At 39.8% G+C, this 25,000-nt stretch overlaps 1 protein-coding gene across 1 annotated transcript in view; it reads left to right on the top strand.

Annotated features, from left to right (window-relative positions):
- Positions 1 to 25,000, top strand: part of LOC136829608 (uncharacterized) — a 576,969-nt gene that overhangs the window by 36,348 nt on the left and 515,621 nt on the right. The window contains 1 exon segment of the mRNA XM_067088454.1: positions 11,698 to 11,915. Coding sequence (XP_066944555.1) covers positions 11,698 to 11,915 — 218 coding nt within the window.

Raw genomic sequence — 25,000 nt, 5'->3', positions numbered from 1 at the left:
CTCTTTACGACCTTGAAAAAATCTATATTGCATGGACGCTCTTGACACACGAACCTACTTTTTTTTTTTAGCCATTTGTGAAATCTGTGACATGAGGTTAACAATTGCTACCAAAACACCAATGCTCAAAACATACTCGTATAAGTAAAACCCGGAGCTGCTTCTAACTGCAACACCGACACAAAGAGGAGAATTGGTGAACTCCCTGACTTGAAAACGTAAACGGCTATTGTACACAAGCCTTGAGAATTAAGGGGAGTCGTAGGGAAAGGCAAAGCCCATTAGTCACTGGTTAGGTCAGGTTAATGCAGGAAAGCAGGTGGTATTTCGGTTAAATTTCTACACTGTTTCGGTATTTCATCAGTTTTCTTCAACATATTTACTAACATGTTTAGAAATACAGCAAAGATTCCTAGAGAGCCCATAACAAAATTACGAATGGCATAAAATTGGCCACTTCCGAAAAAAGCTATTCAGGAAACATTTTGGGAAAGATTGGTAAGAAACTTTTCTTGAGAGTATTGAAATGAATCAAGGATATTCTAAAAAATATTGGCATCTGTCCACTAGCATTTGCGTCTTTAACTCCAAACATCCTGGCATTAGTGTCCACAACTTCAGAAGGAAAACTGTCCCGTATTTCAAGAATAAAGGGGGATCTCGGGAAGTGAGAGCCTCAGATCATGGCACTTGACTAGAAGACGACAAAATTCCTAAGTGACGTTACGTTTATTGAGACTTTTCCCAACTTACGCGTTAGAAACAGCAGGCATCTCCATTCACGATGAATCCTAATATAATCATATGGTTGTAAAATGGATACTGGTGAAATTCGCTCTTGTCCGTTCACGTTTAGGCCCCGTAATTGAATTTCCCTTCCCTCTTCATTAGGCGTGAAATTACGTATTTTCGTGTGTCGCTCTGCGCTACGTTTTATCGTTGACAGCTTCTTTAACCCTCACTCTGTCAGTCTGTTTGTTCGTCTACCACCACGCAGCTCATTCATATATTAACTTTTCTTATTGCAAACTACGTAGGAAGGTAGAATCACCTCTTACAACGCGTTTTTGAGAAACACACTTTGGAGGGAGCGGCGTCCCTTTCGTCTCTTCCCACTCAGTTGTCTGACTCCTTGAATAAATATCAAAGCTCCTTTAGTGCGTATCAGAATGAATGAAGAAGGCTGGGCTTAACCACGAAATAGGCGAGCGACCTGCCACGTGCCGGAAGAAAGGTTATCAGGAAAGAAGAGAGGAGAAAAAATTTCAAACCTTGACGGCAGATGGAAATTAATCCGACTCCGCGCCCTCTAAGTTTATCACTCCATTTTTATTTTCAAATCCTCCTATAGTTTAATATCACCGGAATTTCAGCCTGAAATAACAACAGCACAGTGTTCTTTTCAGCGTCCATCTCTCGCATTTTCAATAACATGTAAATGAAACTGTCCCTCGGCTGTGTTGTGTGCGCCTGTTTGTGCGCTTAGAGCTTTTCCCTTCGGCTTTATTCCTTTATTGGCACCCTTCATTCATGAATTCATTAAGATGCCTTTTACGAAATGCGGAACTACCGGATTTGGGAGAATTTTTGGTGCTGGTGTAGAACTGTACTTCCTGATATTTCCTAGTCATTTGATGCGTCGCTTTACGGAATATTAAATCCACGAACCGAGATTAATTCATACCGCAGGCTTCGCGCTCTTGAGATAGCAGAGAGGTTGAACGAAGTTATGAGAAAAGTCAGCTTATACAAATTTGATTATGTAAATGACCATAATAATAACAACAAATATATGGAGAAAATGACTGAATGTATTATATAATTATACATAGACAAAGTATATATATATATAAATCATTTATTCATATATATGATTTAATATCGAAAGGTTTCTTAAATCATTTATTCATGACTGATTTAATGTAGATATAATGTAAACTCAATTTTTTGGTACATGAATGTAAATTGTGAAAAACGTATAAACTATAAATATCTGAATGCTGACGAGCAAAATAGGAGATTTATTGTGAACTAGTCATTGTCGATATTGATGTCTTACACCTGAGCGGAATGGTTGGGATGTCAGTTTTGTTTTATGTCATATTTTAGTTTTACAGCCATTCATATACCGTGTGTTTTGTCACGCGTTGAAATGCTTTATAACATAGTCATTCGTTGCATTTCCTCATCTTTATTTTAAAATTCATGCTTGTGACAGATAGGTGGAATGTTTGGTGTATTAGCCATTACGTTTCTCTCTCTCTCTCTCTCTCTCTCTCTCTCTCTCTCTCTCTCTCTCTCTCTCTCTCTCTCTCATATACACATATATATATACATGTATGTATGTATAATATATATATATATATATATATATATATATATATATATATATATATATATATATAATTACTGTTTACAGAAGATTGAAGTAGTCCAACAATAGTGCTCTTCGTTTCATTCATATGAATGTGTTTTTAGAGCTTTTAACATGATATCGCAGTAACTCATGGAATTCCCCCGTCTCTTCAAGTTCTTCGTTCGTTATTCTGATGTTAACCAGTCTTTTATCATTCGGAGAAGTGAACTATCTTCACGTCTTAAGAATCAGACATTCTTTTTAGAAGAAAGTGTGCAGGAGCGGCAGTTACTGCAGGTACTACCGAATGTGTGCAGTGGTACCTGCTCCTTCCCTTCTCTCTTCTTTTCAATTAAATGGGCATTTCTTTCCTCACTGCACTGGTTAATGCACACACACACACAATTATATATATATATATATATATATATATATTCTATATATATATATATATATATATATATAATATATATATATATATATATATGTATATATATATATATATATATATATATATATTGTTGCGATGTGAGGTCTTGATTTGATCATGTATTATTCAATTTACGTAATTTTACGGCCCTGCAAACCAAGATTACGTAACCTGCCATGAAGCCAAAAGTTAACCTCAAAGACAGTCGTTAATTGGCAAGGGTCGCCAGTTAAGGTTGTGCCTTAACAAAGAATATTTGAGATGAATTTGATTTTTAAACGCAACGTTTCTTCCAAACATTACGAGGACGCGAGGCATAAAGCATCGAGATTTGACCTGATTTTAACACCTAAATCATAGGTATTTTACTGGAATAATGGGGTTGAAGCTAACAATAAAATAATTAGGCTTAATCTAGACTTTGTAAACACATATACCCTAAGTGGTGGCTGAAGGAAGAAAACAAAGAAAAAAATGTGAAATACAGAAAAGTACTAGTCAATCGACGAAGCTTCAACAAGAATGGGACTTACCGTGAATGTCGAGTCGCTGCGCAAACGAGGGACCTCAGGAGTCGTATTCTGGCAGTCTTCCCAATTCACTAATTAAGTTAGACGTAGGAGGAAAAGTAATAAAGAATAAAGAATATCGTTCGGGACACGCGCGCGCGTCTGTCGTTTGACCCGCTGGAATCTCTCTGCCTGACCCGACTCGCCGTTCCGCCAGAGGAGGGCTTATACCGCCCCGGGCAATCCGACCTTGACAAAGGCATCGTCGAATGCATAGAATAAAGCTTAGGGCCACCATAACTGAGGGTCATTGACGTAAACCCTCTCTCTGAGGCTTAGGTCCCTAATGCCCTAGCATATTTTGTTCACAAACTTTCCAGCCCTGGGGTTAAATGCCCACAAATGCTGCCTATTCCTTTCTCCAACGGATGTTAAAGTTTGAACTGAAGACGCTTCTGGCGTGGACAAAGCAATTTCCTGTCTCCAGTCAGGCTGATATTTCTATCCTAAATGTTCGAGGGCGAACAGCGTAAATGTTATAAAAGCTCCCCCTTTAAGAGGGGCATGCTCCGCTTTTCGGGCGTGAAGGTCTATACTAAACAAACTGTTCGCCTCTGCGTAGGTTACTCTCCTTCCCTGAGCAGTTGAGGTCTGGTTAGCCTACCTAGCTACAGAACTACCTAACCCTAGATAGGACATGAGCACCAATCACTACTTAACCTAATTCTAATAGTACTAGAAAGGTGCTCACGGTTTTATAGTACCTCCTACAATCAAGATGTGTTTTAGACCTAGCCCTAGTGGTACATTCTATGATATTCCACTAGCTAACCTATCCTAACCCGATATTAGCACCAACATAAGGTTAATATTCTAACTAAATTACAACATGGTTTATGTTTAATACAATTAAAATTTACTAGTTAATTCATGAGGTTTGCCTCATATGATAAATGGGTGCCTCACTGAGGTCTTAGGCCATGCGTGTCACGAGCATAGTGGCTCGTTCTAACAGTTAAGATTACTGAAATTAGTTATGCTACTTACACACGCATGGTTACTGCGGCTCGGTGGTAAGTGGAAGAACAAGGTTACTAGAATTGATGTACCGTGCTTTTGCCCAGGTGGCCTAGGCTGGTACAAATAAAGGGAAGAGATCACACTGGCTACCTTCTCTGGGCAGGGGCCAGGATCACTCTTAGATGTTGGGCACTGTGCGAGGGCACTGAGTGCCAGGAGGAGGAGCTTATGGCTCGGCAACTACTGGGCTCTCTTCACGCCCCTTCTTCTTCTTCTTGGGTTCCTCCAAAGGCCTATCAGTAGCTGGCCTAGCAGGTGATATGGCCACCGACTCCGGAGACAGGCCAGGAGGGCCCCTGGCCCGAGCGAAGTCATGGGCAACTGCAAAGAAGCTGCGAGAGGACTCCCTACTCCGACAACAAACGGCAGACGAGAACATCTCGACTTCTGCATCGGGGATGCCAGTTCCTGGTCTTCCAGGAAGGGTACCATTTCGATCCTCAGAGGTTCATCCTGGAGTCAAATTTTGCAAGAAGAATCTTGCAAGAAAGTTTCGGAGTGCTGGAGGCTCTCCAGTCGCGATGATCAACTGCATGAAGTCCTAAATCTCGGAGGAGGATTCACCTCATGATTTAGACCGGCATAGGGCCTTTTCCGATGACCAGCTCAGCGTCCGGGATGGTGGTCTAGCACTGCTCAGTGCTCGCAAAGTGGCACTGGCAGCAGTTGAGGAGTCACAGGCATGCCTGATGAGGAGTCGGTGCAGCCACCTCTCGGACGACTTGGGTTTGGCTGCGGCAGAGATTCCTGCCCAGCGGAGTGAATCGTAACCTCTCGGTGAGTTTTGTTCGGGGGCGTCCGCTGGGCGTTGCCCCATGAGCGGCCTCCCAATTTGTGGAAGTGTGGTCACCCGCTTGCACGTCCTGCAGCAGTACTGCTCCTCCTGAATCTCTCTTCGCGGAGAGGACCTCTTGAGTGGGCCAACCCTTCGCAATTGGAGAGGAGCTGAGCCTGAAATAGAGTTGAGTGGCCTTCCATGAGACCACTGGTGGGCGGAAAGGTGGAGATTTGTCATTTGGGAGTTACAACTGGGGTTTCCGTGGAGGAGGTAACGTGGCTGCGGAGTGGCGTTGGTGACGGGCTTCCGCAGAGAAGATCCCGACCCAACAAGAAGGCCACTCCGGGCCGAATTCCACCTACCACGCCAAGGCGGTGGGGTATCGTGCCCCAAGATTGTCGTACCTGGGTTGGACCTTGGGGCGGTGATGGGTGTGACCTCCATCCGCTTCATTTCCCACGGCGTTTCTTCGTCAACCACAGCACCGGCTGGCAGGCCCTGGCGATCCAGGCTAATATCTGCCACGAGTGTCTACTGTGACCGGAAGGGTCATGGGCAGGCTAGTGCTGCTCTGAAGAGGGCCACCGAGATGTACTAGGTTTTCCAGTCTCTCGGGGTAAGGATCTGGTGCGGACCAGCGCCTGAGAATGAAGTACTGATTAGGTTGTGTAAATTTGGTGGTGGGTACATGATGTGGACAGGCCGGAGATCCAGCATTGTGGTAGCTAGCAACCCCACAGGATCTGCACGGGCCCTTTTGGATGAGCTCGGTGGCCTGCACGGTAACTGTTGGAGGAGAGAGGCTGAGCGGATGAATCAGGGGAGCGGAGTTCTGGCTGGTAGGGGTTAGGCTGCTTATTAGTGCCGAGTTTGTATCGGCACTCCAGCCCAAAGCATGGCCCCCTTCTTGCAATAGTTGCACAGGGTCTTGCTAGGCAGTCCATTCTTTGGGCAGTGGAGTTCGAGAGGTAGGCCGGAGGATGGTCGCTTCTGAGAAGGTGCTATCGACTGATTGAAGGTTTCCACGAATCAGCCATGCGACAAGCTTCCATAAGTGTGGAGGGCTGTTTATCGTTAAGATATACCGCAAGAGGCCCTGGCACACACTGGAAAAGGTCTTCTAGCATGGTCCGATTGAAGAGATCCTCAAACGTCGTGCAGGCCAAGGAGTCGAACCAGCGCGTACCGGACTGGGTTTTGTGACATGCCCATTCCGTCCAGACCAGCCGACTTCCTTGGCAGAACCTCCCAGGAACCGTTACTCCATTTTTCTGGGGTTATCTCGTAGGCCTTGGTAATGACTCTACGAACTTCCGCCATGTTGCACTCTGGCTCTTTTCAGTGAGCGAAAGCGCTGCGCAGCTTTCCTCCATATGCTTGGCTAGTATTAAGGGCTCTCTCTCGTCTCCGTGGTGCTGTAGTTATCGAAAGAGCCTGCGATCTCCTCAGCCATGCTTCTGGCTCAGATCCTCCAGTCCGCGAGGACTGGGGTGATGCTCAGTGGAGCGTTTGATGCAGCAGGTGTAGGACTGGAGGCTTGATGGCTAGCCATGGCTTCTGCATTCTCATTTCGCTCTCTGGCTGGCTCCTTCTCGGCACAGGGCTGCTCGAGTTTCCTTGCAGGCTAACTCATGCTGTCCTTCTTTCTTCTCTTTCCTCTTCCTCTTTGCCTTTGCCAAACTTCATACTTCCTCTGCTCGAGTCTTTCTTCGTCTCCCTTGGCCAAGTCGTCCACTTGCTCCTTAACCCAGGTAGTAAGTTCGAGCCAGTGAGACCTGCCGCCAAATCCCCAGCCCCAGAAAGTTTTATAATGCTCTGCTGCCATGGTTCTGGTGGGGAAGGGCGTCTAACCAGGTCAGTGGGGCGTGCCAGGCAGCGAAGATGTCTCTTCAATGACGTAGCACCCTTTCAAAGGTGGCACTGTGGATTTTGGAGTGTGCCAGTGTACAGGTCACATGGTGGCACCTCAGTATCCCTGAGCTGGGTGGGTTAGTTCAGAAGAACTTTCTCTTCTGTGTTCCCTTTTGTTTGTTTATTTATTTTTCTGGATTCTTGCTTGAGTGGCACCCTTGGTGCCAATGTGTTTTCTAGGGACCCTCTGCTGAGTCCAACTAGGCTATATGGGAGGAAGGCACTCTACACCTGCAGAGTGCAACAATCGAATGAGAGAAAGGAAGGTAAAGAGAGAGAGAGAGTAAGCTATTCCAGTGATGAGTGCTGTAAATTGGTAGCACTGTGGAATAAAAAGTGAATTTGGGTTTTTTTCTTAAAGATCCTCGTGAGTGGCTGGTCCCAGTACCGGCCCCAGTGCTATTACTTCTCTTTTTTTCAGAGGTGAAAACTACTGTTTGCTTCGGTCTGGATAGCAGGCTCACTAAGTGACCGACAGTTTATCACTGTATAATTACTCTTGGCATCCTCATCTGTTTATGGGACAGAGGTGTTTTCTTACCTATTTGGTTAAAGTATTCGAATTAAATTAGCCCAGTGTCAGCCGTTCTTTCTTTGGAAAGAGGATCATACACTTGGATTAGGAATGCTTACTTGAATGATGAGAGAGAGAGAGAGAGAGAGAGAGAGAGAGAGAGAGAGAGAGAGAGAGAGAGAGAGAGAGATTTTCAATCAGCGAATTTCTTGCTGCTTGAGAACATGTAAACAAGATTTTATACATGCACAATGGATCTTAATAAAATGATATAGATGCGTGTCTTGGCTTCCTTAGGGATTACTTTATCATCTTAATAATTTTCCGGGAGCCGGCGTCACAAAAGTTTATCGTAAAAATTTCAAATTTTCTTTATATGATTTTATAGTAGGTATTCGTATAGAACTTGTGGTATTACTCTAACTAAGGCCTATCTTTCCCTGCCCACAGTCTCTTTTTGGTTTTTGTCTACGAAGTCTGTCTAACTTCTACTACGCCGAGAAAGTAGTTCCAAAGGGCTGGGAGCAGAGTAGTCACAACGAAGCCAAGCAATAACAAAGGTCTTAAGATGGCCCGGAAAATCCCGTTAGGCCTAACTTTTCAAAGACAACCTCAAATAGCGGTTATTTTCTTTTTCAAACAAATTCAAAACAACGCAACAAATGCAGGTATCAGATTTTACTTTAAATATACCAATCATGCGTAGTGTTTAGATTACGGATGGAAAACTAAATTACCAGTAACTTTTAGTAATCTTTTGTTATCGTAATTCACCCGGACATTAAACAAAAGAATGAAAAGAAATGCTAGCTTGCCTGCGTAAATTTACGTTGTTGAACGGTACCTTTATTGTAAATTACCTATTTCAGTTCGTTTGCTACTTCATGACACGGTTTGAATGATTCCGCTATATGCAAACAATACGCGATCGGAATTGCCGACGCGATTTCTAAATTACTTTGTGTACGCCAAACAGGCTCCGCTTTTTTCCGGCCTTGAATACGTTCGCGGGCGCGACCTCTCACGGTCGGTGCGGTAAAATGCCCTTTCTTAAACGACACAAATTAACGTTCGCTCTGCTCTCGAGTTGCACCACTTTGCGCTAATTCTCGCTACACTTGTTACCCATATTCTCTTCATATTATTATTATGCCTCGTTCCTTGTTTGGAAGAATGAAATGAGTTCGATATCTGACTTTTATTTTTTGGAATTAATGTAATTTTGTTTCCTTTTCTCAGGTCTTTCTCTAAATGTACTTTAGATTCTACGCAAGGTCGCCAATGTTACGTGTGAGGGTCTTGGCTGATCATGTATTATTCAATTTACGTAATTTTTACGGCCCTGCAAACCAAGATTACACGTAACCTGCCACTTGAAGCCAAAGTTAACCTCAAAGACAGTCGTTAATTAGCCAAGGTCGCCAATTAGGGTTATTAACCTTAACAAGAATATTTGAGATAATTTGATTTTAAACGCAACGGTTCTTCCAAACATTCGGACGCAGGCATACAAAAGCATCGAGATTTGACTGATTACAGCACCTAAATCGGTATTTTACTGGAATAATGGGGTTGAAGCTAACAATGGCTCTCATTAGGCTTAATCTAGACTTTGTAAACACACTTATACCCTAAGTGGTGGCTGGAAGGAAGAAAACAAAGAAAAAAATGTGAAATACAGAAAAGTATAGTGTCAATGACTTCAACAAGATGGGACTTACCGTAGATAATAGAATTAGCTGCGCCAAGCGGGGACCTCAGGGTATTATTCTGGCAGTCTTCCCAATTCACTAATTAAGATTTAGACGTAGGAGGAAAAGTGGCAAGAATAAAGTTACCCACTGAGCCATACAAGTCTAAAAAAGTTGGAACCTGAGAGCAACTGCACAAGGAATTACCTCAACCGAACTAACTTGCATACCAGCGAGTTTTCCATAACGCCCTTGCTTTCCACCTGAGAGACCTGGGTTCGATCCGACATGAGTCAGAAATTTATTTCTGTTCCACACGTGATTGTGTGTTGATGATTTTCTATCTTATTCACTCAGAAGGATAATTCGAATGAAATGTTGTCTATTGGGTCATTGCTGAGTCGGGAAGTTGGGGAAACTCTAGTACATGCAAGCAGTTAGCTTGCCCAGGTAATTCCTGCAGGTGCAGTTGCTCTCGGGTTCCAACTTCTTTTAGACTTGTATGGCTCAGTGGATAACGCTCTTGCTTTCCACCTGAGAGACCTGGGTTCGATCCCGACGTGAGTCAGAAATTTATATATATATATATATATATATATATATATATATATATATATATATATATATATATATATATATATATATAAATAACATACAATCACGTGTTTAACAGAACTAAATTTCTGCTATTTTATTAAAAGACCTATGTTCGATCCTGATGTGAGGCAGAAATTAATGTGTGTATATATAATTATATACATTGTATATAGCTAGTGAGGGAGTGATCACCCTCTACCCACAGATTAATGCCACTGGGAGCAGGGGGGTGTTTGCTTCTCAGGCAGATGAACTCCTTGAGAGTGAAATGGTTGGGAGGCATGCCAGCATGCGATTGGCCTCAGCAAGCTGAGCCTTTCAAGTGTGGGCATGCAGGCAAGTTAGGTGTTTATTGCGACCGCAGCACTGTGGCGAAGTGTTCATTTAGTAAGCCAAAGAAACCTTGATGGACTCTTACAGAAGAGGAATGGCCCCCAGTCCTGTGCAGCCTTTAAATGGGCAGGGGGTGCTAAGAATCTCACGGCCTCCTAATTCTTTTATTCATGCTAAAAGTACTATCAAAATTGGCAATTGGAATGTGAGAACTCTAAATCAGGATAGCAAAATTGAAGAGTTAGTGGTAGTTTTTCAAAGATATGAATTAGACATTTGTGCTGTAACAAAGACAAGATTAATTGTTGTTAATAAGTTGGATAATAATTTATGTTTGTTGACATCTGGCCGACGAGATGGAATGTATTATCAGGGAGTAAGATTGCTGTTGGGATGCAAAAAGGCAGAGAAGACTCTTTGTGTATGGGATCCTATAGACGAGCAATTGTTGTATCACGGTTCAAGTCAAATCATGTAACATCAGTCTGTTTGTGTTGTGCACCCACTAATGATGCACCTGATGGAAGGAAAGACGCATTTTATGGAAAGTTGCAGGAAGGAATAGGAAGAGTTGCTAAACATGATGTTTTGATTTGTACTGGAGACTCCAGTGCAATAATGGATTGCTCAAATGAGGGGTTTGAGGCTTGTATGGGTAGGATGGGTGTCGGTGGTAGGATGAGTGAAAATGGAGTAAAGTTTGGAAAGTTCTGTCTAGCAAATGACTCAGTCATTGGGGGCTCACTTTTTCAACATCACAATATAATCAAGACGACATGGGAGTCACAGTGTGGAAAATAGGAAATCAGTTTGATCATATTTCAGTCAGCAAAAGGCATAGAAGCTCTTTGCCAGATGTTCGTGTTAATTGGGGAGCAGACATTGGTAGTGATCATAAACTCATCGTTGCAAAAATAAGACTTAAGCTGAAAAGTCAGAAGAAGGGAAAACCCGTTGTTGATAGGTACGATATTGATATGCTTAGAAGGGAAGGAGAGGAAAAGAAGGAATTTAGAATAGAATGCCGAAACAGGTTTTTGGTGTTGGAAACATTGGAGGATGAAGGGAGAGGTGTAGATGAGATGGCTGGGGATGTGAATAAAGCTTGGCGGAAGGCTGCTGGTTGTACGATCAGAAGGAGACTCAGATTGAGGAAAAAGATGTGGATGTCTGAGGAAACAAGGGATATGATGAAAAGAGAGGTGAGGCAAAATTGAGGAGTGAGACGCATTTTGTTAAAATATAAGAAACTAAGGAACTGACTTTCCTCTAACATGCCCTCATAAGAGAGTGATTCTGCTTTTCCTTTGTCTGAAAGAGAACATGAAGTTTCTTTGCTCTTTATTTTTGTTTTTTATGTTAGCAAAATCAACTACATTTCACAAAGTTACACTCTCATGGGTGCAAATTTTCAATTACTCTATAGGCGTTAAGGCAAATATAAAATTCAAAAGCTCCGTTATTCAAGATTATGTTAAAGTTATATGTCTTTTTCCAGAGTGCAATGGCAGACCACTTCTCGTTACTCCCGGAAACGGCACAGGTCATTTGGCCTTCCCGGAGGTCAACTGGGATCCTAGCTCGAGCACATGGCAACCTTACCAGTCCTATCCGACGGCCGTCAAGTGCACTTGGATCCTCAGGGCTCCACCTGCTCATGTCCTGGCCGCAGCATTTCTTCACTTCGATACCGAAGAAGACTATGATTTTGTGACGGTGAGTGGACGAGTTTCCTGGCGTTCGATGGTCCATGAGAGGTTTTCTATCAAGTTCAGACTTGGTTCTGTTATGAAGCTCATTATTATAGAATCTCTCTGTAAATGTTCAGTTTACTCTTTTTCTATCTTAACACAATAATTGTGTTCGTTTATAAAAAAAAACTGCTAAGCAAGCACATTTAATTTAAGATGAAATCACTTCCTTCTTATCTCCTTAAGCATTACATCCCAATAACCAACAAATATCTGTGCCCATAACTAGACTAAGAAATTGGAAAGTATGTCCATTTGGACACATTGGAAAGGTCTACTGGGGATAGGAAACAAACCCAATTTACACAAAGTAACTCTCGCTGGCTTGCATGCATTGCAAACTCAACATCCCCTCACAAAATCTTCCACTAGTGCGAGAATGTTCTTCCAAAAAAAAATTCCCCTATACACTGATATGTCTTCTCAATATGCAAATGTGGACTACCAAACCTACAATGAACAATATCCAAAACTGTATGTACTAGGCTCTTTGGGACAACTGTATGTGTTGTATTTCCTTTATCCTCACTACTCTTCAGTTTATGTTTAACTTTCCTAACAAACAAATTACCCTCTAACTCTAGACCCACAAAAGGAACCTATAAAACTTTCTAACTAATTCCCCTCCAAGAATTGCCTTTGCATCTGCCAAAATTTCATCCTCACTTGTTTAGCCTCCATTAAACAAATATCCCAGTCTATGCACTCACCAGATACAAAACAAACCCGAGAACCATCTGTATCATAAAAACTCCTACCAAGGGCATCAGCTACAACATTATGTCTACCTTCTATATACCTAAGCTTGGCATCAGAATCCCTAATTGTCAAAAACCATCTAGCTCTCTTAGGAGAAAGATCCGGCTTGTCAAAAAGATCCAACAATGGCTTATGATCTGTAAGAACCTCACCTTTGTTGTCCAACAATAACATCTTAAAATAAACCAAACTAGACACCACTGTGAACACCTCTTTGTCCGTTGTGCACATAGACATCTCATTACTCCCTCGTGTCTTAAATTTCCTACTGTAGAACGCAATAGGATGCAGTTTACTCTCAGATTTCTGCATAAGGCAAGCTCCTATGCCATCGTGACTGGCATATGTCACAACGTGAAAGGTTGCTTGAAATCTGGAAACTTCAGCAATGGGGGACTCATTAAAGCCTCTGTAATCTTCTGAGAGGCCAGCTGTTACCTCTCACCCCACATAAACTGCACGTCCCTCAACACGTCTGTCAAAGGAGACGATGGGGTAGAAAAACCTTTCACAAACCTACGGGAAAATCCCATCATGCCCAAGAAAGAACGAGTATGAAAATCCATGATCGCCCTAACCTTGTCCCCATTTACCCTGGCACCTTCCTTAGAAATAACATGACCCAAATATACTATCTGCTTCTTCAAGAAATCACACTTGGCTAATTTAATTTTCAAACCCGCTGACCTAAGCCTCCTAAGAACCTCCCTAAGTACCTCTAAATGTTCCTCTACAGAATCATTGGCAATCAAGTTATCATCCCTATAGATGAAAATGCACTTCCCTAACAATCCATGCAAAACTGTATTTACTAATCTCGTAAAAGTCATAGGGCTACCCGACAAACCAAACGGCATCTGCATCAACACATAACGTCCCTACGGCAAAGAAAAAGCAGTGTACTTGCGACTCTCCTCACTAAGAGAAACTTGCAAAAACCCTTGCATCAGATCAGCTGAAGAGTAAATATTTTTACCTATGATTTCCACAAACAAATCCAGCAGACATCCCACAGGATAGCAGTCCAGGGTCGACTTATCATTCAGCTTACGAAAATCCACACACACACACACTACTGAGCCATCCTTCTTAGGCACTGCTAACAATGGAAAATTAAAAGGTGAGGAACTGGGCCTAATTGTACCTTCCTCTTCCCACTTATTGACCTCTTGCTCTACCTGTTCCCTAATCTTAAAAGGAATCCTTTATGAAGGGACAAAAATAGGCTTAGTCTCGTCCTCCAAATGAACCTTGTGTTCTAACTCATTAGTTAACCCCAACTTATCCCCTTTAAGAGCGACAATATTTGCAAACTCAGCCAGAACATTTTCACCCCCTCTGTATATACTCTATATAATCAGCAATAGCTAAATGATCCCTAAAAACCTGTCTCCTAACCTGTAATTCTGCCTCTGGAAATTCATTGTTGTTCCCTACAATAGCAACCGAATTATTTTCATCAACCCAATCTTCAAAATCTACCATATCTGCCATGTACATATTGGCAAATTGGACACCAGGGATAATCCCATTACGACTCTATCTACCTGTCGAAAGAGGTCACCACTTTGTGAGATTTGGTGCAGATGTGGAGAAGACATTGAAGGGCATCTTCTGATATGTCAAGGGCCGTGGCATCTGGCTGATAGACTCTCCTTAAAATAATATTGATGGTTTCATCCACTGATACATTCATGAAGTGACTTTCCACGCCCAGTGGTGCGATGGTAGAGCTCGGAGACATAACATTCAGAATATCAATGAACTCTACTGGGGAAACCACCGAGTACCACTAGGGATGTAGGGAGAGATGATCTTATTCAGAGTCTTGGCGATTTCATAGGTTGGAGAGCTAACTTGGGCAATAATAGGGCTCAGTGGGTTGCTGGCATTATGGATCTTGGCAGTGCCTTAACAATACCCTGGCCCATAGTCTCTGATGATCATGGGGAGTTTCATAGATCTATTATCAGAATTTATCATTTTAATTATCGCATTCAGGTTTCTCTTTAGGTTTTGGGTAGGGTCCTTACTTAGGGGCTAGAGTTTCACAGGATCATTCAGGATGTCGTCCATTTTAGCATCATATTCTTCACGTGTCATGATGACATAGACGGCAGTCTTGTCACCTATTCTGAAGACGATGACCGGATGTTCTGTCGGAATGCCAGTATGTACATGGCAGATGTTGAGGGAAGAACCTTCAATTCCCATCTGAAACCGAAGATATGTGCCCAGTATATACTGTAGATGATATCTTCATTGCCGCTGATACTGACAAAGCCAACTGCCTACAGTATGCCTTGAAGGGGAACTCTAGCATAAACTTCACTACTGAATATGGTGTCGAAGGCCGACTTCCCTTCTTGGATGTAAATGTGGAGAAGAAAAGAGACAAGTACAACACTACCATGTACCAAAAGGCAACTAATGTTGGTTGGTGCCTTAATGCCTGTGGTGAGTGCCCTGACACTCACGAATACTCTGTGGTAGCCATGTATGTGAGACATGCAAGTGCACAGTGCTCCCCACGAAGAGCTCAAACGTGATAGGCAGCTCCCAACTAATAACAGATATGAGAGCAATCAGTTGGACGTGTATGCCAGCACACCAGTGACCATGCCTACCTTACCCAGAAACATCATATTGTATTAAGAAGCCGTATATCACAGCCAGTTCAAGGATGAGGTCAAGACCATGAAGAGGATACTTGCCAATGGTACAACACCTGCAAATCCTGATGAGAGTATTTATTTATGCATTAACTGCTGCCTGAACCTATTCAGCACCCTCATAATGCGAAATAGCGCGGCCCCACGTAGAGAGATTTAGGAGTCGACCAATGTAGTATATAAATTTAAATTTACCGAGGGGTCATAGCAGTCCTTCAGCAATTACCACATAGGTTGCACCACTACCTCTCTGTGCAGGCTATTGCAAGCTCACTTAACCAAGGGGCAATATTTCGACGCTAAATAGACGACCACAACTGTAAACAAACACTAGAAGAATTATTGGAAAGCACAGAGATCGGGCATAATGAAGACCAGTTCGTTCCACAGATTGCAAATAGCAGAAGCTGAGAATAAAATCAACAACAGCTTGTGTTAAACATACAGAGGAAAATGGACTTCGTCCTCCCTTCTTTAGGGAAACCACACGACAGCCATGAGAATCCAAAGGAAGACACGAGCAACAGAACACCCCTGGACATGACTGTTGAAAACGAAGCAAATCTAGACTATTGGCCAGAGTCGGGAATCATACCCTTGTCCACGTCCTTTGCTACAAGTGTAGGACGCGTCCCACAGAACATCTGGAATACCCATGCTGCCGCCCAGACCACCAGCGAGAGAATGAGACCCACCAACTAATAGAAATCCATCACGCCAATGATATCATGTTTAAAATTCAAGTCTGCATGCAGTAATAAAAAACTTGTATGTCAATTTGCAATTTAGTCCTAAAGACACTGCCGATGAATGAGGAAACTGTCCATCGACTAGAAAAAGTAAATGGAAAGGAAGAATCTTGAATAATCTTTCCTTATTTCTGAGAAGCTTGACTGAAGAGCAAAAGAAGTATAAACTTACTCCAAGTCTTGATAAAAAGATAGCATCTGCGAACAATGTCATTAACTTGTAGGAATTGCATAAATAAGAAAATATGTCCAATTATTACATATATATATATATATATATATATATATATATATATATATATATATATATATATATATATATATATATATATATATATATATATATATATATACGAGGGTAAGTCAAAAGTTCCAGGAAAAAATTCAATATACTCTTTATTTAAGGAAATTCAAACATCATTTTTCTACATATCTACCATCTAACTCTATACACTTTTCAAGGCGCTGTTTCCACCTCTGCAACCCTTCTTTGTAGAAATTTGGGGCCTTTTCTATTAAACCATGTTGAAACTGCATGTTTAGCAGCATCCAAAGATTCAAACCGGACTCCTCTTAAGTGTTCCTTGAGTTTTGGGAACAGGAAAATCTGAAGGAGCAAGATCAGGACTATAAGGAGGATGTGGAAGAGTTTCCCACCTAAATTTCCGTAGGACTTCTCTTGCAACCCTTGATGAATGTGCTGGAGCGTTATCATGATGGAACAAAATTCTGCGGTGCAACTTTCCTCAACGTTTTTTTAGTAATGCAGTCTTCAGTTTTTGCAAAACACTTTGTAGTGGTTCCCGGTGATTGTTTTTGTCCTTCAAGGAAATCAATCAAAATCACTCCTTTGAGTCCCAAAACACTGTTGCCATAACCTTCTGGGCAGATCTCGCCACTTTGAACTTCACTGGTGCAGCTGAACCTCTTGGTAACCATTGCTTTGATTGAATTTTACTTTCTGGGTCATATTGATGGATCCAAGTTTCATCTCCAGTAACAACTGGTCAAAAACTCTGATTCATTTGATTCAATCTTCGTTAAAACTGCAAGAGAAAGTTCAGCTCTTTGATGCAGTTGGTCTTCGCGCAACGCTTTGGGACCCAACGTGCTGAAAGTTTACTCAAACCAAGATTTTCATTTAAAATTGAAAATGCGGAACCATGGAGATCCCAGTTTCATTAGCTATCATATCGATAGTAATCCGACGATCTTCATCCACTAGATTCTGCACCAAAGCCACACTTCTTTCATTTTTTGCAGTCGATGGTCTTCCTCTCTTAGGTTGTCTTTGAGGTCCTCCTGACCATCCTTAAATCGCTTTATCCAATCATAAACAATTGATTTAGATGGAGAAGAATCTCCATAAACTTGTTGCAAAGTTTCAATAATTTTTCCTGGTTTCCAATCAAGCTTGGTCAGGAACTTGATGTTAGCTCTCATCTCAAAATTTTTATTTTCCATGGGTTCAAGAAGTTACTTTTCTGAAGCAGATGTTAACACCACGGTAGCAAGAGGATGACTGAGGTAACAAGTCTATATGGATCACTACATCACAGATAATTGTTTACCAAGTATTTGGTTGTTTCATTCCTGTGTAAATACATCATTCAACAATTTTTCCTGGAACTTTTTGACTTACCCTCGTATATATATATATATATATATATATATATATATATATATATATATATATATATATATATATATATATATATATATATATATATTATATATATATATATATATATATATATATATATATATATATATATATATATATATATTATATATATATATATATATATATATATATATATGTATATATATATATATATATATATATATATATATATATATATATATATATATATATATATATATATATATATATATATATATATATATATATATATATATATATATATATATATATAATATCATAGACGAAAGATGCAACTTTGTTGGAAACTTTTCAAGCACCGAACGGAAAAGGAATAGCGGGAGGCAAGATTTCAATTTAAAGCCGAGGGCTTTTCTGGAGGGCCAGTTACAAGGCAGTATAATCCTTTGCTAATTTAATTGTCAATAAAGAACCCAGGTGGATTACTGGCTGGATCTGAGTCCTAGTGAAGATAAGACTTCCAGAAATCTGGGCTGGCAGTTCTTTGCGTCGGAATACTGACTGTGATTCGATTCTATTCCCTTGCAACTTTTATGGAGATCATCGGCAGTTTGACCTTTTCCTTCTGATACGTGTCCTAAAAACGATTTTGTTTCATTCCCAGTTCGTCATATGTGATGAAAGATGATAGATTCCAAGAGACAAGGTCCTGGAATACTTGACAAATGTGTCATGGAAATTTTGAGTTATTTGAAACCTTAAACATTCTTATAAGTGTGGTTGAGTTCACTTTCGGACAACTTTTCTCTCTCTCTCTCTCTCTCTCTCTCTCTCTCTCTCTCTCTCTCTCTCTCTCTCTCTCTCTCAAATGATGAAAGCAATGTTACTGCTGTGGAACACCTCCGATGTGCCATTACTATTCTTCTGCACCTTCTTTCAAAAAAGATTTTATGAGTCTGGAAGTCTCCAAATGAATGAGATTACCGTGAAGGACAGACCAAGAAAGCGAAATAAGAACCAGTATTTGTCATGTCCCCATTCTCCAAGTCTACAGAACAGTATTTCTTTACAAAACTTTAACAAAAATGCTGGTTCTGTATTAGTTCACTATCTAAAGGCATGACATTATATATATATATATATATATATATATATATATATATATATATATATATATATATATATATATTATATATATATATATGTATATATATATATATATATATATATATATATATATATATATTTATATATATATATATATATATATATATATATATATATATATATATATATATATATATATATATATATGTATATATATATATATATATATATATGTATATATATATATATATATATATATATATATATATATGTATATATTATATATTTATATATGTATATATTATATATATATATATATATATATATATATATATATATATATATATATATATATATATAATATATATATATATATATATATATATATATATATATATATATATATATATATATATAAGATAGACAGAGAGAGAGTTTAACCCATCTTTCTTCTTTTAAATGCCTTGTTGTTGGATTCAGAAAATATACAGTACTCTATTAGCATTAGGATAAACACTATAAAAACGCGCAAACATTAAAGATAAAGAAGAAGATCTTTTAAGCAGAGCTATTCGTTAGTCATACATACTATCCACGAGTAAATCTACCTCTCGTCCACTCATCGGAGTCTCAACTAGCCCACCTTACAACCCCACCAATTTCAGTAGTAGCAAAGCCAGGCTGACGACATCGGTACAGCAAAAGCAAGAAGCCTGTCAGTATGAATCGCATTTTGGATTTCCGAAACCTGTAAGATTGCTTAACAACAATAACACTATTCCCCAACGCCCGCCCCCCAAAAACTGTAGTTTAGCCAAGATTAAAGGGTCTTAATGTCATTTCAGAACAGCATACTTTGGCGCGGTGGTTTTTCTACATGACATCATGTCACTTTTAATTAGCTGATATGAGAGATAGCGAGAGAGAGATAAGATGGGGTGTCGGACACTTTCAACATCTTCACTGAATTCTTGGGTATAGTCAGTCACGTGCTGTTGCGTCTCTTTATAGCTTCCTATTATAGTAATTGTAGGAAATGCACTGCAGCCGATACTCTTAACAGATAACCACTTGGCTTACGTGATAGGGCTAACATGTCCTTTTCCGATGTTCATGATTATCGCCAATACCAAAATAACATTAAAGGTTTGATAAATTTTAAGTATTGCGTAATGATATGACTGATATACAATAATACAATAATAGACACGGTAGTAATGATAACGCCACATTCGAAAGTTAAATGGAATGTTAAAAGTGAGACAGTAATCTTATCTGTGCAGAATTCTTCTTTTCACTCAGTGTTTGTGCCTTACTCCAACCTAAAAACTCCTCTCACTAAAACTATATATATATATATATATATATATATATATATATATATATATATATATATATATATATATATATATATATATATATATATAGTATATATATATATATATATATATATATATATATATATATATATATATATATATTATCTATATATATATATATATATATATATATATATATATATATATATATATATATATATATATATATTTTATCACGAAAAAGATAAATATGTGATGATTATACCAACAAAGTTAATAGCCACCAAGTAAAAGTGAAACAAGCTAAGTACTTTCGTTCTGTTAACAAGACGTGTATGTGAGTGTGTATGTACGTATGCATGTATGTGTGTACATTACTTTTTATTCGTTCACTTTTTACGGAATTCATGAAACAAAACGTTGGAAGGTTGCTGCTATTCATTTATTCATTGAATTCATGGAGCACAAAATTGCTCGAAAAACGTTTCTGAGTTCATTCACATATCAAAGCTATGCATATACAGTACCGAGTAAGGAAAATAGCAGCAAGAACAACGGGTTGTATTCACTTTCTTTAGCTGCGTCGGTGACCCTGGTAGTTGTGACGCCAGATAACCCTCAATTAATCAATCAATCAATCACTTTCTTTATTTGTTTTCATTTTAGGAAATATTAGTAGGCTCACCACTGACCTCATTTCTCTGTCTGGACAGTCTTTCGTTGGAATCCATAGGTACAGTAGGAGAGAATTAAAATGTCACTGTAGCAATTACAATACAAACAAGTAAAAAATGAACCGAAGTTTCTTCGGCGCAATCGAGTTTGCTGTACAGCCGCTAAGGCGTATAATCAAGGCCACTAAAAATCTATCTTTCAGTGGTCTCAGTATAATGATATATAAGCCACGGCCCGTGAAACTTGTTGCCAGAAGCACGAGTATGGCTAACTTTAACCTTAAATAAAATAAAAAATACTGAGGATAGAGGGCTGCAATTTGGTATGTTTGATGAGTGTAGAGTGGATGATCAACATACCAATTAGCAGCCCTCTAGCTTCAGTAGTTTTTAAGATCTGAGGAAGGACAGAAAAAAGTGCGGACAGAATACAGTGCGGACGGACAGACAAAGCCGGCACAATACTTTTCTTTTACAGAAAACTAAAAATGGGTGAATGTGACGTTCATTAGAAGTTACTATTGTCCAACATTAGCAGAAAATAAAGATTACTTTTCGTTTTATTCTTTGGCAAAGTTAGTGACGAAGCCTCGCAGGAGATGCTTTTGAAGCTCAGTGCCTTCCCCTCCTCGGCTGCCTTCTGTATTGTTTCCTTTCCTCTCTGATATCTAAGCTTAATTTTTTTCCAGCCTGCATTCTGCCCATGTATTTTTCTTTTTTCTCCATGTTTTTGATTACCTTTATATTCCAACATTTCGGTAGTGTATTTTCTGTAGTTATTCTTTTATTTATTTGCTCCTATTTTTACAACTTCATTCCTCTCCTTTATTTGCTCTCTCCTGTTTTTGTTGATCGTTTTTACAACAAAGTTTAGTAGAGAAAGTGAAGTTCAACCTACTATCCATTTCAGGGACCGCGAGTCATCGCTTTTCTCAAATATGTTTCAAATTAATTATTTGATCGAAATGGTACTTTGACACAGTGTACGAGACACCTCCCTTTAATTTGTGGTAATATAGTGCATTGTCAAATGGTTTTAGTTAAGGCTTTTACTCTTGACTTACATGTTGTTGCCAAGCATCGCCACACTATGCATTCGAACGTCCTTTATCCCCATCCCGTCCCTCCCTCTCCCTTCCCCTCCTCATCCCCACCTCAACCCACTTTCCTGGCCTCCCCATCTTCGCCCCCCCCCCCTTTCCTGTCTAGGGGGGGATAGCGGACGTTCGATTGCGTAGTTTAGGCCTGCTGATTCTTGCGACTTTGCCTTTAAAAGTCAAGAGTAAACGGCTTAACTAACACCATTTGACAATGCACTATATCACCACAAATTAGCGGGAGGTGTCTTGTACACTGTGTCAAAGCACCATTTCGATCAAATAATTATTTTGAAAGATATTGTGAGAAAAACGATGGCTCGCGGTCCCTGAAATGGATAGTAGTTTGCTGAAAACTTTAACCGAGAAGCATTTACACCATTGTGATAACTTTACTTATGGCTGTTTATGTTTGCAATTATTGATTTGTTATTCATTTGTCATTTTCGTGTTTCAGTTTTCTTTTTTTTTTTCAAATAAAGTCAGCCTGTTCTTTGTAGTTTACAGTGTAAGCTGATGGCTTATGTGGCTTGTTACCTTTGAATGTTGTTTGTCTTTAATAATAATAATGTTCTAATAATGTTAAAAATATTTCATTAAATAATATAACAGCAGGGTAACATTCCTTTTACAATATACTTTTTGTTCTTCTCGATGAAAGTTTTTCTTCCTCTTGGAGTTCATTTAATGTCTTTAAATGAAGGCATGAGTGATACGATATATATTTACATTCGTATATTTTATGAAATTACACGAAATAGAAAAATTAATACTATCTACATCCTAAATAGTTGTGGGTAACTCATTATGATCATTCACTGTCTATGTACAGTTTTGGCTTACACAATTTCTTCTATATATAGATTTATAAACAGCGTCCACAAGGCAGTCTCATTTGCACTTTTTTCCGGTATGCGACTCGTTTGGGAAAGTAGAGGCAATTCTCATGTCCTCAAACAGGCCCAACTACTGACACTCAGGTCGGTTGATTGGTTAAGACTGAGCGGACTTCATGCCTGTGACACTCGGGTCGGGTGACTGGTTAAGACTGAGCGGGCTTCATGCCAGTGACACTCGGGTCAGGTGACTGGTTAAGCCTGAGCGGGCTTCATGCCTGTGACACTTGGGTCGGGTGACTGGTTAAGACTGAGCAGGCTTCATGCCAGTGACACTCGGGTCGGGTGACTGGTTAAGACTGAGCGGGCTTCATGCCTGTGACACTCGGGTCTGGTGACTGGTTAAGACTGAGCGGGCTTCATGCCAGTGACACTCGGGTCGGGTGACTGGTTAAGACTGAGTGGGCCTCATGCCAGTGACACTCAGGTCGGGTGACTGGTTAAGACTGAGCGGGCTTCATGCCAGTGACACTCAGGTCGGTTGATCGGTTAAGACTGAGCTGGCTTCATGCCAGTGTGGGCTCTTGTTGTAGAGAAGCCTGTAAGATTCGATTCTGATGATGTAAAAGTGATAAAAGATAGTCGTGAATAAAAGTAATTTATGATGTGAAAGCGATAACTATGGCTATGAGTGAAGTGAAATTTAATAGGCGAGGCTAAAACCTTTCAAACCCAAAGGTTAGTTCGGGAGAAAGAAATTATAGCAGCGAGTGGGGACCTGGTATTAGGTCAACTGTTGCGGAGGGAGATTTTGTAACATGATTCATAACGGGAAAGACTCATATATCTGCCATCTCTTGCTGGTTAAAAATGGCAACGTGCTGGAGGTGACACGAAAGGTGATTGCTGAGTTTTGCAGTGTTTCTCCCATGTCGTTGTGGGGTAGCTTGGCTCAACAGGTGCTCAAAAGTTTTACAAAAAGGGGTGTTTTTCAAGGTCTTTATTTCGTCTAGGTTGTTATTTCATAATCAGGATTCGGGCCTTACGATTTTTGACGTTTATAATTATTTATATTTTGGTCTTCTCTTTCTGTTAGTCGCGTGATATGTTTTTCGCGCTTGTAGTTTTGATGCTTTATTACACTGAAAAAAGTTTATTTTTCGGTCGCTGTGTCTTGGTTGAGGGATGTGTCCAGAACATTCAAGATTTTTCAAGCGCTCTCTCGAAATGATGATCGACGCTATAGTTGTTAAACCCACTATTTTTAAAGATATGAAAGGTTCTACCAGTTGTTCTTTTTAAGTTTCATATCAGGTGGTTCAGTGGGAGAAGGTCATGCGTGCATATGCACGGTCCTTGATAAGGACATTGACTAATTACAGTGAATTAGCCGGAGCTGTTTAGTATATAAACAGTTGACTTTTCTGTTTTCATGCAGTTTTGGAGAATATACGAATATTAATCTATTTATGCTATATCACTCATGGCTTCATTTGGAAACTATTCCACGAAGTGGAAAAACAATTAGTGGGAAGAACAGGAAAAATAAGTTATACAAAGGATGCCAGCAGTGCTGCGGTATCTTTTAAGATTTAAGGGAATGTGTTTTTCTGAATAATGAAGCTATTAATCTATAAACCAGTCCTTTTCGAGAATGGCTTATAGATTGTAATTCATGAAAGGAAATCTGTTTAATCTAGCAATCTTTGCCAAGGTAATCGTGGGTCAAAGAAACAACACTTTCTGCGTTGTTGTGAAAGAGAAATGTCCATCTTTATTGTTGGCAGACCACTTTCACTCAAAGAAACTAACACTTTCTGCGATGCTGTGAAAGAGAAATGTCCATCTTTATTGTTGGCAGACCACTTTCACTGAAAGAAACAACTTTCTGCGATGCAGTGAAAGAGAAATGTCCATCTTTATTGTTGGCAGACCACTTTCACTCAAAGAAACAACACTTTCTGCGATGTTGTGACAGAGAAATGTCCATCTTTATTGTTGGCAGACCACTTTCACTCATCTTGAAAAAGGCGTCAGTCAGAGAAACTAGTTTCTGTTGTTTATCAGAACCCCTTTCACTAAAATTCCATCTCCTTGCTCATTTTGTCCCAAAAAAGCTTTTCGAATAATTCTCTGTTTCATGACCTCTTTCGCTTCTTCGGGCATTCTTCGTGATCTAAGTCACTGTTTTATAAAGCAGTCTTTCGCGTGGA

Source organism: Macrobrachium rosenbergii, chromosome 44, assembly GCF_040412425.1.
Source record: "Macrobrachium rosenbergii isolate ZJJX-2024 chromosome 44, ASM4041242v1, whole genome shotgun sequence".
NCBI lineage: Eukaryota > Metazoa > Arthropoda > Malacostraca > Decapoda > Palaemonidae > Macrobrachium > Macrobrachium rosenbergii.
The sequence above is the reverse complement of the archived record's forward strand: the minus strand, read 5'-3'. Positions and strand labels throughout refer to the sequence as shown.